The 15,771-nt window shown below is 38.8% G+C and overlaps 1 protein-coding gene across 1 annotated transcript in view; it reads left to right on the top strand.

The window, feature by feature from the left end:
- Positions 1-7,832: 7,832 nt before the first annotated feature.
- LOC308652202 (uncharacterized protein) overlaps positions 7,833-15,771 on the top strand; it is a gene marked incomplete at both ends in the record, with an annotated part of 36,490 nt that continues 28,551 nt past the window's right edge. The window contains one exon of the mRNA XM_081299982.1: positions 7,833-8,723. Coding sequence (XP_081156108.1) covers positions 7,833-8,723 — 891 coding nt within the window. The remainder of the gene's footprint in view (positions 8,724-15,771) is intronic.

Raw genomic sequence — 15,771 nt, 5'->3', positions numbered from 1 at the left:
GCCTGATGCGGAAGGCTTGACTTACTCTGACATGATCCACCACAGTTGAGGCTCCACCCAAACTATGTCCATGGCTTTTGGTTCTCACTTCTCCAATGTTTCCTGCTAGAGCAAAGAACCTTTGGAGAACCCCAGATAAATTCTGCAAACTTCACCTTTACATGCATTTCCTCTTCAATTATGGCTTACTGAATCTAAATTTATGAGTTTTTAATGAGTTGAGGTGGCCACATAAATGAAGTTTAAATTTCACAGATAAATTTCTTTGGAAAGAAATTTAATTTCAACCACCAGTCCTATTGAGAGGTGTCCTTTGGGGTACATTTTTGGATATTTCACTTATATTTTATTTGAAAGACCTTGAGTCAAAGGAGATGAAGAAAGAAATATTGATATAAGGACTTCATTATAACTCACATTGTGTGTCAAATAATGAAAAGCCCTTTCAATTGGTGTGATATGGAACATATGCAGAAGTTGGCAAAAAAATTACTTTGTATATTGTCATGAGCCTAGTAATGTATTTTTATAGTAATATCAATTATGTCAAAGATATATTTTGGATAGCCAGCTTTTCTGAAATATTAGGTCTCTTTAGATATCCAGTTTTCATGAAATATTAGGTTTACTCCTATAAGGACACAATATTTAAGAGTACTTGTTAGAGCCTTTTGTGAGAATATGTCCTGCCACCTGCATAGACATTAATTCAGATACCAGACAGGGATTACCAGAGATTTAAAAAAATACACAAAAACCTTTAGATAATGCCAGGATCAGGTGGGACATTCATCTCTGATTGAGATTAGTGACCCAGAGCTGGCTCAGCACATTTATTTTATAGGTTTTGTCACCAAAAGGTTATTTGTGGGAAAGTTTCAACAAAGCAGGCAGGTGTGAAGCTCCCACCACCAATGAGACATTGTGGTTTTTGTTATCTTTCTGTGTACAGAATCCCCTATCCTTGGGAGATATTATCTCAGTTTCAAGGTTCAGACTGATAACTCTGAGCCTTTGGCCTGATTTTTCACAGGCCAGGTGTCATCATAGCAACTGGGGGATCTTCAACTGTGTATTTGCTCAGGGGGTTCCCAATGCAGCAGCACACCACAACCATGAGGCAATCACAAACCTGATACACATCACCATCACCCAAGGTTATCTCTCTCAGAGTCTGTGGGATGAAAGCTACAAAAGACAAAAACTTAGCCCAGTACAGAGTTAGAAGTATGATGAAAGTTTAGCAATCAACAAGGCAATGTAGTAACTTATTCTATAGAGACTTTTAAGATAATATTCCTGACTGAGAATATTATGCCAGAACCATCAGATTTTTCCCAGCTTCATAAAGTCGTTAGGATATTTATGTTGAATGCTTTTAGAATACTATATCAATGGCAAGAATACAGTTGTTTGTATCAGTAGAGTTAAAAGCCAGATTTGATCAGAGTTTTAAAGAGATCATTTTAAAAGCTGGGTCCAAAGAATGAGTGGTTATAAACAGATGGCAGGCCCTAAAGAGTGGCTAAGTAGTTCATACCTCTTCAATAGGAAAGGAGCTGAGAGCATCTAATAAATTTGTAGGACCATACCTATTGCACACTCAAGGATGTAGAAAGGAAAATTCCCTTGAGAAGTGTCTTGTGGCCACCCTGCTTGCACAGAGGGCACAGGAAGTTGTTTTACCATGCTAAGCAAGGAAGACATTCAGAAACCACCATTGTATTAATTTGGGGGACCCAACTATGTTGTGAGGTGACATCAGACTTTAGCATCATTTACATTTTGCCATCTCTCAAGGAATTTAGAGTGCCCAAATTAATGGGTCATGATGCCTTCCACCATCCATTCAAAGAAAGGCTTGGTAGCCCAAGTTAACTGTAGCATAGTCTGAGGCCCTGAAGGCTCCCCAGGGTGAACAGGTGAAGCTGTGAATGTGAAGACAAAGTTGGCATGGAATCCCAAGAAATTAATAGTTACCAATAGCATAAACTCTCTGCCAAGGAAAGGCAAAGAGAGCCCCAGCCCCTGTGTTCTGCAACTGGCAAGGCCAAAGGGCAGGAATTACCCAGTTCTTTTGGAAATAGTGTCTTACAGTCAAGAGTCCTAGCTGCTACATGAGGAATTACAGATGGAGTTGTTTTCTCAGATGGTTTTATTTTTCCTCTACACCATCCATTCTTTCCACAGCCCTACTAAATCCTTTTGGAATAAGAAGGCTTATGTTCTACAGTGAATATTGATGCATGTAACTTGCTTTTGATTTTCATGGGGGCTCACAACCAAGATTTTACCTTCAATTTTAGGTGAGATTTTTGTCTCAAATTTTAGGATAAAGCTGGAATTTATTAGACTATCAGACACTTGGAGATGGACTAAATTTAGTTTGCATTGTGAAATGGACATGAGTTTTGGAGATCTGGGGTTGAAACATTATGAATGGGATGTGAGGTGTGTCAAAAAGTTCCTGAATTGAGGCAGGAATTTTTTATTCTTTTTTATTTCTTTTTTAATTTGCATTCCTGCGTGTTTTTATCAGAGATATAAAACCTTGATTTTTTTTTAATCAAATGGGGTATAATATCTCATTTTTCTAAGTGTACAGGTTGCAGAATCACATTGGTTATACAGACATGTATATACATTCAGCAATACTAGTGTCTATTTTATTCTGCTGCCCTTCCTATCAGGCAGGAATTTTCAAAGGTAGAATGGTTGAATTATGAGAGCTGCAACCTAATCAATCCATCTTCATTTGAACGAATTGACTGGGTGTTTGCTTTAGGCATTTGGGACATTGCTGAAGGAGGTGACCCACTGGGGTTAATCCCTGATCGCTTTCCTCTAACCCTAACCCTAACCCTAACCCTCTTTCCCCTTCCCTATCTTTGCCTACTTGGAGCCATATTCTGAGCATCTTCCCTCTGCTGTGGTGGTCCTCAGTGTGCCCCCACTATGGGCACAAAGTCATGAAATTGGATGAAAATAGACTAAATCTCTGAACACCTGAGACAATATGATTTCCCAAATCGGAGTTGGTTTTTGTTTATTGTGCATGTTTTTTTTAAACCACGTATTTTGGTCACAGCAATGCATATCTGACACAGTTATTCATCATAATCAAATAGAGTGCAGAGTGTATACCAGAGATGACCAAATGGACAAAATTATGATAAACAATAAATCAGCCACATTATATTACCAGACTAAGGAGAAATAAGTCTACAGATGGATGTGCTGATTTAAAGATCTGTGGAATATACATGTAACAGAATGACATTCATCCTAAGGAATGAACATATGATGCCTGTACAAGGTGGACTGATTTTGAAAAAATTATAGTAAGTCAAGTCAGAACGTATATTGAATGATTTTATTTATATGAAATTTTAAAAATATATAATTTCAAAGGTACAAAATATACTTAGAGTTTTCTAGTGTCTGAAAGACCATGTGTAACAGATTAGATGGTTCATTTGAAGTAATAAAAGTATCTGGAAACAAGTTTAGTTGGATGTTCTACAACTTGGTAATGTAGTAAATATCACTACATTTATAAGCATGAACTGTCACAAAGGTAAACTTTTTGTCACGTGAATTTCATGTCAATGATAAGAAATTTTTCTGCTGAACTGCAGATAGTGTGAGATGTTTCTGATTTACAAGTGAGAGTTGAAAACACACAGGGAGAACCATCAATTTTTTCAGTGTTACTCACTTCTAAGTAATGACTTACTGTCATGTGTGGCAGAGCAGTTCCACTGTCCATGCTGGCACGTGGCCAGGTCCTCTCTCCTGGGCTCTGGAGGTGCTGCTGCCTGGTGGTATGCTCAGGCCTCCTATTGTCTCTGCAGGCTGAGCTCTGGGCTCCTGGGGGCCCAGCTCACACTGGCCAGGCACCAGGTTCACATAAAGCAGAGGTGACTGAGCTCCTCACATCCGACATGGCACTAGGCTGACTGGACAGATTCACCCTGGCTGCAGACACCATTGATTGGAGAGGCAAGGGGAAACATGGTTCTGTTCCATGTTGACAACAAGTGAGACTCAGGAGTAAGTAATAAGCAGTTAGAATTTAAATGCATCTGAGCTTCACTTTTATTCTGTTCAGAAAATTACAGTGTCATCCAAAGAGTCAGCTAGAACAGGAAAAGGATTCTTAATTCTGAGAAGAACACAGCAAGCACGGAGTGTCCTTAAAACTGCACTGGTTTTTGGGGTGATTGCCACTGCTGCAATAAAAAGACAGGGACCTTGGGGAGGTCTGTACTGTATATGCTAGTATAGTGTGTGAAAAATTTTTATGCTGATTCTGGATAGTTTAAAATTCTTTTCTTCAGATTACTATTACTTATAATATACTTGCAAAATTCTCAAAATTCCAGAGAAAAATAAACACATTCACATTAACAAAACAAGAACAAAATGCAAAATATGGTATTGGATACGTAGGTAGACAGGAATGTTTTTATACAACTGATAAACATGCACATATGTCAATATCTGTGGGAAATAAGATATTTAATGTAGAATAGAATTTTCATTGGAATATCTTGAACATTAATCTCACCCCTTTATTTTGATCACAAATACATTTTTTCATATTCTCAGTTTGATACTTTTTGTTTTTTGGGTTTCAGGGATTGAACCCAGGGGTACTTAACCACTGAGCCATATCGCAGCACATTTGATTATTTATTCTGAGATACAGTCTTGACAAGTTGGGAGGCTAGCTTTGAATTTACCATCCTCCTCTTTCAGCCTCCTGAGCTGCTGGATTACAAGCATGTGTCACTGTGCCCAAATTTTCAATTGTATTCTTAACATTTTACTGAGTATGTATTAAGTATGACTATAAGGATGTGTGTGTCTAGTGGTATCAATATAAGTATCAAGTTGTGCATCATTTTGGAAGTATATTTTGATTTTCAGATTATATGTACCTCAGCATTCCTCAATGGTTTACAAAGACACTAATCAATTTCCTAACATGGGAAATGTATTTTAGAAATAATTAATTCTTGGATCTTTCAAACCAAATAATTTTTAGCAGTTTTGAAATGATCTATTTATCATATACTTAATTATTTAAAACACTATCAAGATAATTGCAAAAAAATAAAAAAAAAAACTCCTGGCTTTTCACTTCCAGAGAAACCACCTGGGCAGTTCCACTTTATGTTCCTGGAGTTGAAACATGCTAGCTTTTCCTCACACACACTGTCCTGACTCTCACTTCTACCAACCCTTTCTGTTATTTATACCTTCATCTTATTGTCTTTAAGAGGGAATTTTCTATAGGTATTTTTTGCCCCTTAAATGAGGATGTCATACTGAACCATACTAAAATTTTAAGGCCAGTCTATGCAATTTAAAGCCATATTTTTATTTTAAAAATCCAGGTTCAAAAAGTCACCATATCTTTAGAATCTACTGAAATTGTGTCAGGGCCTATGTGAAAATAGGTGGTGCTTTGAACATTTATCTTATTGTATTTATAAATGACTTTACATCAATTCTCCATAATTGGAAGTTTCCTAATATTGACTAGCATATGAAAAAAGCAAGTTGAATTCTGAAGAAGTTATCAAACTATAACAAAATCACACAAGGAAAAGAGGAAATGAAGTAAGTTCATATAATTCAAACTAGTTGTGGAGAATTTTCTAAGTTCTATTGGAGAAAGAAAAGCAGGAAGTGGTTTTGTGTTAAAAACTATAGTAAAGAAAGAGCACTAGGGACATATCACAGTTGATGGAGTGCTGGCCTCGCATGCACCAGACTCTGGGTTCAACACTCAGCTCCACATACACAAAAAATTAAAACATTTTTAAAAAGAAAGAAAATGTCTCTATAGTTCTATGCAACTTTTAGATTTAAACCCATGTTTATATCCCATCTGTATGTGACAGGATGTTTTGCGGTGGTCAACAAAAACTCCTGGAGATCCCAGAATCCAGGATAAAAGGTGAAAAACCTGGCAGATTTCCATAGAGAAACCTAATTAGTCTCATATCACTTTCAAAAATTCATGTTTATTTGACTTTTTACATATGTACCACTTTATTTTTCCTTCACAGCACTCAAATTATGTTTTAAAGATGATAATTTACTTCTTTTAGTAAAACCCAGTATCTATAGCAGATTTTGCCATGTTATGAATCATTAATAAATAATTTTGGAAAGATTACCTAATTTGAAAAGATCTTATGCTCACAGGCAAGGGTGAGTTATTTCAAAAGAAGGTACACTGTATTTCTTATAGATGTGAAGAAAGGGCTTCACCAATTTAGGAATTACTCATTTTTAAAAAAGTCAAATAAAAAGTTAGTTCATGTTAGCAGATAGATTATTATGCTACATTGCATTTTTTATTAACTATTATGCATGAAGTCATGCACTTGCTACAAAGAGAATAAAAATATTGAGCAATACATGGCCAAAAATCAAGGAATTTGCAACAGTAATTTGGGGGATAAATCATACGAAAGGTAGAATAACATGTCGATTTCTAACATTACAGAGAAATAGAAGGATAATTAGAAGCTATGAAGAGGGTTTCTGAGGAAAAGTTGATTTTGAGCCTCCTTTAAAGCTGAGTACATAGTAATGGGAAAAATGGAATCATTATGTCACAGTAGAAAAGGCCCTCTGTCAGCAAGTTCTAGGGCATGCTGTGAACAAGGGGGTCAAAGTAAAGGCCAGACAAACTCATGAGGGAGATCACTTTTCTAAGGGTGAGTGTGGTTAATCTGGCAAAGTGCTGAGGTGGACCCAGATTTTCAGAGGGCTGAAGAAATGACAATTTTGGTGATTTGGGATTGAACCAGTCTGAGATGCTTCAGAAGTGCTATAAGTATGAGTAAAATCTTCCTTTTAGGGTAGACAGCCAGGATCACTTTGTATAATCATGACATTTGGAGGAAAGGATTAAAATGGAAGGTGTCAACAAGAAAATGATAAATTATTGTCTAGACAAAGGAATCTTCAACTTCATGGTTCTGAACACAGAGTAAAAACACATTAAGGCAAAAAATAAAAGTTTAAAAGAATGTCATCTGGGCTAGAATCTGGAGCTTTAAACAACTCACACTGATCTGTTGGAGAGGAAAAGAGTCCCAGTGGGAAAAGGAACATATTCCTATCTGAGATTCTGTGGCCTGCATACAGTATCACCCCATCCTGAGGAGCAGCAGGGAGAGTGGGGGATGGCAGGAGAGTCTAGGTCTAGTCCAGTTAGATCCCCTCATTTTACCACAGCACTGGACCTGCAGCCTGGTATAGAAAAGTTTGAATTCTTGAGAGGCTTTCCTCGTGAGTAAAAATTTTCGTGTTCATGGAGATAAATACTCCTATATTATGAATAGTTTCCTATTTAAAAATATTTGAAAATTAATTAAAATTGGAATTATTAATAATACTTTGAATTATTTAGTGTGGAAAAATGGCAAAATAATGTTGCAATTATATTCATGGAAGAGACTGAATGTAACTATATTATAGATCATTAAAAAAAAAACCACATTGTCACATGCTCTGCATGGAGTTTCAGTAGGTGAGGGGAGGCCTGATGAGAACCTGAGGACAAGCCTTGCATGTCACGCCCAGACCCTGTGCTGCAGACCTCCACACCTGAACTGGTGTGGAGGTGCACTCTGCTCAGAAATGAGTAAACATTTGAGAAAAACAAGAGTGACTTTCCTCTACAGGGAAAGCAACTGCAAAATACAAGTAAACATGGTGCATACGAATATATAAAATAATTGCATTAACTTCTGTTTTCTTTCCACTTTTATCTCTTTATCATCCCAGTCAACCTGAATTTTCAATAAATGGATAATTCCACCATGGTAACTGAATTTCTCCTCCTGGGCTCTCCTGATGGCTGGGATCTGAGTTTCCTCTATTTCACAGTATTCCCAATGACCTACCTGGGTACCTTGTTAGGGAACCTTCTCATCGTCACTGTCACCACTGCTGACCAGAACCTGCACACACCCATGTACTTCTTCCTCAGGAACCTGTCCATCTTGGACATGTGCTTCATTTCCATCACTGTCCCCAATGCCTGTGTCAACTCTCTCACTGGCAACAGGGCCATTTCAGTGGCTGGCTGTGCAACCCAGATCTTCCTGGTCATTTTTTGTGCAAGTGTTGAACTTCTGTTTCTCACCATCATGGCCTGGGACCGCTATGTGGCCATCTGCCAGCCCCTCCAGTACCCCCTCATCATGAACCCTCAATTTTGTGTCCGCATGACCCTGGCTTCCCTGCTCAGTGGTCTGCTGTATGCAGGTGTGCACACAGGGAACACATTTCGGCTGTCCTTCTGCCAGTCAAATGTGGTCCATCAGTTCTTCTGTGATGTCCCCTCTCTGCTGAGGCTCTCCTGCTCTGACACCACCAGCAACAAGGTCCTTATTCTTGTCTCTGCTGTGGTCATTTGTGGTGGTTGCTTCCTTCTTATTGTCGTGTCATATTTTCGCATATTTTCTGCTGTGCTGAAATTTCCCACCAGAGCCCCAGGGAAGGCCTTCTCCACCTGCACCCCTCACATCCTTGTGGTGTCCGTCTTCCTCAGTTCCATCACAGGTGTGTACCTGAGGTCCTCAGCAACCTCTGACACCCTCCAGGACATGGTTCTCTCTGCCTTTTACACCATGGTTCCTCCCTTCCTGAATCCTCTCCTCTACAGTCTCAGGAACACACAGGTAAAGGACTCTGTGAGGAGATTAATGGGAAGACAGTTGTTCTCAGGGAAATGATAAAGATGCTTTTCAGTACTATTCTTATTTTACTGTTTGAGGTTCTTAATTAGAGATCATGCTCTTCATAGCTGGGGTTCAGAAGTCATACTGCTTACTCTAATGTCACCTTATTGGGTCCTGGGTACTTCAACTTGTAAAATAATTTTTGTTTCAATTTTTTACCATCATTTCTATTTATTCTTCATAAAATGTATAATGTTAGCAAATGCATCTTTAATTAATGAATATAATTCAAGTTGTGTGCTATAATCATTTGAGATTATATCTGTTTATGATTCACCAAATACTTTGTAGTTCTTCTATCAAGTAAAGTCACAGATGCAAACCTTACAAATCAATCATGAGAACAACCTGATATCATTTGATCATATTGTGTGATCTCATTTAGTGATGTGTGAAATAAATCTGGAAGGTCTCTGGTACACAATTGTGTCAATTTAAATACATTGGAAATACACAAAAATCAAATCCTAAAGAAGTTATAACCAAAAGTGTAGAGGGAATCATAGTAACATTTCTCTCCTTCTGGAACATAGAAAAATAGGATAATCCTTGTCCATGAAGTAAACAGAGGGCCATGGTTACCAACCCCTGTGTCCTGACAGTCAAATCCATCCCCTGGGGAAGCCACATTGCCTTCCTAGGCCGTGTTGGATGCCAGTCTTTTTATGTCCATGATTGACCCAGAGATGGGGACCAAACCCTGGGGCTAAGTTGCAAGTGAGCATTCAGATGGTTGTCTCCCTCATGAAACTTAATGTAATATTTAAGATATCTGTCATGTCTTGTAATAATGAAATGACAGACAATAATAATCTGACCTAAGTGTCTTCCCTATGTCAACTGTAAGTATGTAATGTAAGCCTGTATCTGCACCTGTCCTTTAATGCCTTTTGCAGGCTTTCATCCTCTCACACAGGTTATCTGTTTCATATTTTGGTGGCCTAACTGGTATGTGTTTTGCTACTTATTAATCGCAACTCACATATTCTCACTGTCAATGTATCTAGAAATTTTAATATAACAAAATAAGAAGAAAACAGTTCATACAAATTGCAGGCAATGCATCAAACTTCAAATTCTGAGAACAGTTTTTTTTTTTTACCAGTTCACTAATAAGAAAATAATGGACAAAAATATAAATGTACATATTACCTAGGAAAACACAGAAGTCTAAATATAGGTGATTAATGAATAACAGCATCTCTTAATGTTTGCAGACAAGGGAATACTTGTAGTGGGAATCAATGAGCACCCAGATAATCAGCAGGAAGCCTTGAACTGCTGTCACATGTTCCAACCAAAACACAGGCTCCATCCACTGTGTCCATGAGGACTAGGTATCACTGCTACAATATCCTTGCTAGAGCAGAATGACCTTCAGAGCACCACAGATGAATTCTGCGACCTCCAACTTTTCATGCATTTCCTCGCCAACTATAACCATGAATCCTAATGAGTGGCATTCAAAATGTTGCATGATTTGAGGTGACAAGCAAATTAAGTTTAACTTTAATATATAAAGTTGGGAAAAAGTAAATAGCATACACCAGTCCTATTGAGATACATCCATCTTGGTGAAAGTCATTAGATTTTTAACTTGTGTTTTAAGATGTTTTATACCCAAAAATCTTGGTTGCAGAGGAGATGCAAATAACTAAATATTGGTACAAAGACTATATGGAATCCCATATCTGATTTCAAATTATTCAAAGCCCTGAAGATAACTTCCTGAGAACAAAAAAAGGAGAACATCAATTAAAAATAGATAATAGCAGCAGCTAATTATTAAGATATTTCTTTCACACATAAAATAAGGTATTGTTTTAATCTATTTTCTGTGGTTATTCTCTGGGATTACAAAACTATTCAGAATACATTAAAGAAGATGAAAATATGAAATATTATTTTGTGCTCAAATTCAGTCTAATGTTCTGAAAAGGGACCATGCCATGAAATATGAATTCCAATTTCAGTATCTGCACATCATATTTCAACCTAGTTATGTTAATTTTAACAGAATAAAACATTTGTGTGTACATATCTAAATCTGTATCAGAGTTTTCTCAGGTATATTAAACAGCTTATACTTTATTGCTTCATTTAATACCTAGGTTAAATCTGATATTAAAATAATCAATGTTAATGAAAAGATTTTCACTTTTAAATTAATCTTTTTAAAAATCATTTCTCTCTCATATACATGGCCTGTGAATTAAAAACAAAAACATAGCATTTCTCAGGGCAACTCCTTTAAAATTCTTTTAGTTCACTGTCAATAGCCTTGCATCACTATGCATTAAATACGGATGGGCGTTAATGATTCATTATCAATTTACTACTTCTTAAGAAACATGCTGTCTTACCTCACAAGTCAGCAGGTAGTCACATGTGATCATGTTATTTATTAAATTATCTGCATCAAGAGACAATATCACCTTTACAGACATGGATATGGAAGAAGTTCCTAACTATGTGATTTAGTGGAGTCTACCGTTAAATGATTTAAAATAGAATGATAAGTAACGTCATTGTGACTTGGTGAAATTGGCTATGTGAAGGCTCAGACTGGAGATGAAGGAGGCACAGGTGCTGAGTTTGGACTCTTAGGTGCAAGGGGGAAGTCTCAGCAGCATGGCTTGATGAGCCAGTTCCTAGGAGCAGACTGACAACTGATGAGCTCACAATGGGCCTCAACTTACTGGATCTTATGAGTTTCCTTAGAAAATGCTCAAGTTACTCTGGTTTTTTGATTCTGCTTTCTTTCTTTTTTTAAATATTTATTTATTTATTTATTTATTTATTATAATTGTAGTTGCACTCAATACCGTTATTTATATGTGGCCCTGTGGATCGAAACCAGGGCCTCCGCTCATGCTATACGAGCGCTCTTCCACTGAGCCCCAGCCCCAGACCTTTGATTCTGCTTTCTCAGTAAGAACTTACAGGACCCCGTGGATTGTTAGTGCATCTGGTGATGCAAAACTGGAGTGTAGAATATACCCAGGGATGGAAGGGACCAATTAGATGTGCACCAGTATTGACTGAATCATCTGTGCAGATCGATAATTACATCAAGATCAATTCAAAGTTTTAGATGTTCTTCTAATTTTTGTAATTTTATGGATGCAAACATAGTTGTTCAACATTTTAAAGATCAGAGATTCACACCAAAAGCAGAGAAGTAGAATCAGAGTCTGTGGTGCATCTCTACCTGGTCCAGCAGCCAATCATGCTTGCTTCAAAGACAGAAAAGTTCCTTTCTAATGTACCAACAAAAAATGGATTTCCTATGAGGAAAATTGCTTCCACTTTGATTTCAAGATACTGGTTCCAATGCAATGGCACAAAAGGCCACAGACTTCTGTAGGACATAAGATTCCCATTAAGACAGGATGTTCTTCCATCTTAGGAATCCTGTGTCATGTCCAGATTTGTGCTGTCAAACTAACATGTGTCCAGCTCAGTCTACTCATCAGGGTGCATATTTTATGGTGTTTGGGGCATCAGTAGCACTTTCCCCCAATTTAGCAAGCCTTATTTAAACTTGGAATTGTATAGGATCTAGGATAAAAGGTGGGGTGCAGAACTTCCTTTCAGAAGTTAAATTGTTGATTTTTAAACTGGAAGTGAGCTTTTATCCTACCTTAGTCACATCTCTTATGATAACAGTGGAAAATGCAGACAGTATCAGTCCTGGATGTTTTAAGGGTTGATGTGAATGTAAGAAGCAATCCCTGCGAACAACCCTGCCTGGCCCAGGAGCAGGAAGCAACATTTTCTCAGTGGCTGGGACCACATACCAGTCCCTGTGGAAATGCAAATAATTTATTTTTGGTAAAATACCTCTTTGGAATTGTCTATTAGCACAGTATGGGCCTCACTTCTCAGCACTGGTGTATTACTAGGTGGAGAGACCTCAAGAAGAAAGATCAGCAAACTGAACTAAAGATAAGCAGTAAACTCCAACTAATGAGGTTACTGTGAGGTTCTCAGATGGAAGATTTGAATTTTGTACACTGACATCCACAGTCCTTCCCTAAGCTCCATTTTTGTGAAAATCTGGAGAAGTGCTTCTATCCTGCGACTCACGCTAGCTTCATGAAAAAAGGTTTGAGTTGTGAGAAAATGCTGGGAAGTTTTAAATTAAAGAGACAAGACTCTAATTACCTTTAAAACCAGCTCCAGGATGGCTCCTCCCAGCTCCAGCCTCAAGCCATCGAATGTGGTAATGAGGTTTACTGAAGAGGCTAGTGAGAGAGAGAACACACCAGGTAGTGGACTTTTATTGGGGAACAAGAAATTCTGGGGAAAATTCCATTCAATAAAAAATAAATAAAAGAAAAAAAAGATTAAAGGGGGAAGCATCCCAACATCAGGGGTGATGATTGGGTCTTCAGGGCAGTTGCCAGACATGCCTCTGCATGGACTAGCCCTCAGACCTGGAGAAGGGTGGGGAAAGCTCTGACACAGCTATGTCTAAGTGCCTCTCACCCAGCCAGAGAGCTACTCAAATCAAGTGCAAGGATCGCCTCCCACAATGGCTAAAGTCTACAAAAGGCCCACATCTTATTTCAGCAGTCACAATCCATTCTGGCTTTTACTTACTGGGCCTCATGGATTTTTGGTCCCTTCCACTTGGGGTATTTTCATCTAAAATGCTATCTCATGTTTGAATGGAGTCAGTTAGGAAAATAAATAAATCACCACCAAATCTTAGTAACAAGTGGATCTTGGTGGTACTCAAAGAGAAATATGGACCAGCACAACATTGGCTTGACAGTTTTAGGCAGATCCTGAGTCAAATCAAACCACATGTGTCTTTTTCGTGGAGAAAGTAGGAACATTAAGAATAAGATGACAAGAGTGACAAGAAAGAAGAGCTCCAGTTGGTAAAAACACTGTAATGCATCCAGAGTCTTAAAGAGGAGGGCAGCAAAGCAAAGAACTCAGACATGAGAAAGAGCACTCAGCCAAGGAACTGTGATGGGCAACTTCAGCTGGACAGGGGCTGCCTGGTGTCCCAGGAACCTGGGAAGGCTTCCCTCTGCATGACAGTGAACACTGGCTCTGCAATGTCCTTTACAGAGTCCAGATTTAATTCTCCTCTTTGGCAGCCTGTAGTCATTTCCAGGATGACTGCTTAGTTTTAAGTCTGAAGGAGGAGTCCACAGGGCACACTGTCAGGATCTCACTGACAGGCTAGCTAACCACAATTGATGAAGGCTCTTTTCAAATGGATGCAAAGTCCATGTTTCTCTGTAGCCTCTTCTAAAACTCTATAGTCTCTTATCTGTGGGGAGCATTTGTCATTGTCAACAGGTTTAAAACCATCATATCTGAGCTCCTTAATGTCTAATAGCCATTCACTCTAAGAGCCATTCACTCTCTTCTTTTTGGTGCTAACTATGAGCAAGCAAAAAAAAAAAAAAAAAAGTGCCATCTTGAACAGTGATGTGGGAGACTCCCTGGGAGGATCCCCTGTTCCACTTTCCATGTCACTTCAGGAAACACATGGCCAAGCTCATGGCCACAGCAGAAGTACCATCCACCTTGTGTCTTCATATACCTGGGTGGCATCCTCACGGGGAAGCAGGAGGCTGTGTCAATGAACCCACCTTCACTCACAGGCTGCACCCAACAAACTCTGACCTCAGAAACACTGCCCTGTGTTAGGTTGGCTCCTGCTGTCCTTGTGTCAGTATCCGCCCATCAGTACCAACTCACAATCATGAGCCCTGACTGAGGGAACAAGTCTCCATGGAACCATGAAACCCCAGAGTCCCAGCTTTCCAGCACATTCCTCAACTGAGCGAGGGTGAAAACCTTAACTCCCAGTGAATCTTAAGATGGGTTTTATTAGAAAAAGCCATTGAAGTCCTGCTAAAGCTGCACAGGAACTGTTAAATGTTGGTAGCCATCTGGGAAAGACTACAGTCTTCTCCCAGAGTGACTGTGCACCAAGAAAAATAAAATAATGAGAACTTTTTGGGCTCTCTGACACGGGCAGTTGATTTTTCCCAGTATAATTTAGTACAGGCTACTGGAAGCACACTTCTTTCACCGGGTAAGTCCAAAAACACACCCTCAGTGTCCTAATCAGGTACATATCCACATTTTAGCCTTACATCATGATTTTTAGCAGAGACTTTGACAACCTGCACCATCTCCAGGGGTAGCAATGGGTCGCTTGTGCAATACTGATTGGACAAACCAAGCAAGAAGCAGAAACTGCTCTTGGCTGGCTTGCAATAATTTGTGTGTCAGAAACTGGATAAAAACAATAAAAGCTCAGGGGTCTCACATGTCAGCAAAACAGCTGAAATATCATGGTCTGGGTCATGAGATTTGCCCTATTATGTGAAGTATAAGTCATTCTATCTTGTCTCTTCTACAACTGAAGAGTCACGCTGGATAGAGAACTTCTCTGAATTTTCAAGACATCCTACTAGTTGCATGGGTGTGCTACTGCAGCCCATTGATCAGGTGGCCATGAAGCCTCTGACTCTCAGTGGGAAAGAGAAGAAGAGATGGCTCTGTGGCAAGTCCAACCTGGCATGCAAAGTTCTCAGTCACTTGAGCCCTAGGCTCCAGCAGAACCAGACATATCTGAAATGACAGTGCCTTCCAGTGACACTGCTCAGAGCATTTGGTAGGTCCCTATAGGTTATGCACAATTCAGACACTTCAGATTTTGTAGCAGATTCTTGCCATATTCTGTGAATACATTTCTTCATTTTAATTGGTATATATTAATTAATTTAAAATGGAGCTTTGTAGAGACACAAAGCACTACAGGAAACCAGCATGAAGAAATGCATGCTGAGCAGCAGAGGAGTAGTCCTGGAATGAGGAAAAGAATCTTAAGTTCATGCACCTTCCACAGGCCAGGGGAGAAGAACTACAACCTTTGTTCAGACCAGTAATGTACAAAGTGAAGGTATCTGTGGGAAGTTATGAAACAGGCATGAAAGCATCTTCCTGAAACTTCTACTCAGCAAGG

The sequence above is a fragment of the Spermophilus citellus genome (assembly GCF_964194105.1).
Source record: "Spermophilus citellus genome assembly, chromosome: 1".
NCBI classification, from domain to species: Eukaryota; Metazoa; Chordata; class Mammalia; order Rodentia; family Sciuridae; genus Spermophilus; species Spermophilus citellus.
The sequence above is the reverse complement of the archived record's forward strand: the minus strand, read 5'-3'. Positions and strand labels throughout refer to the sequence as shown.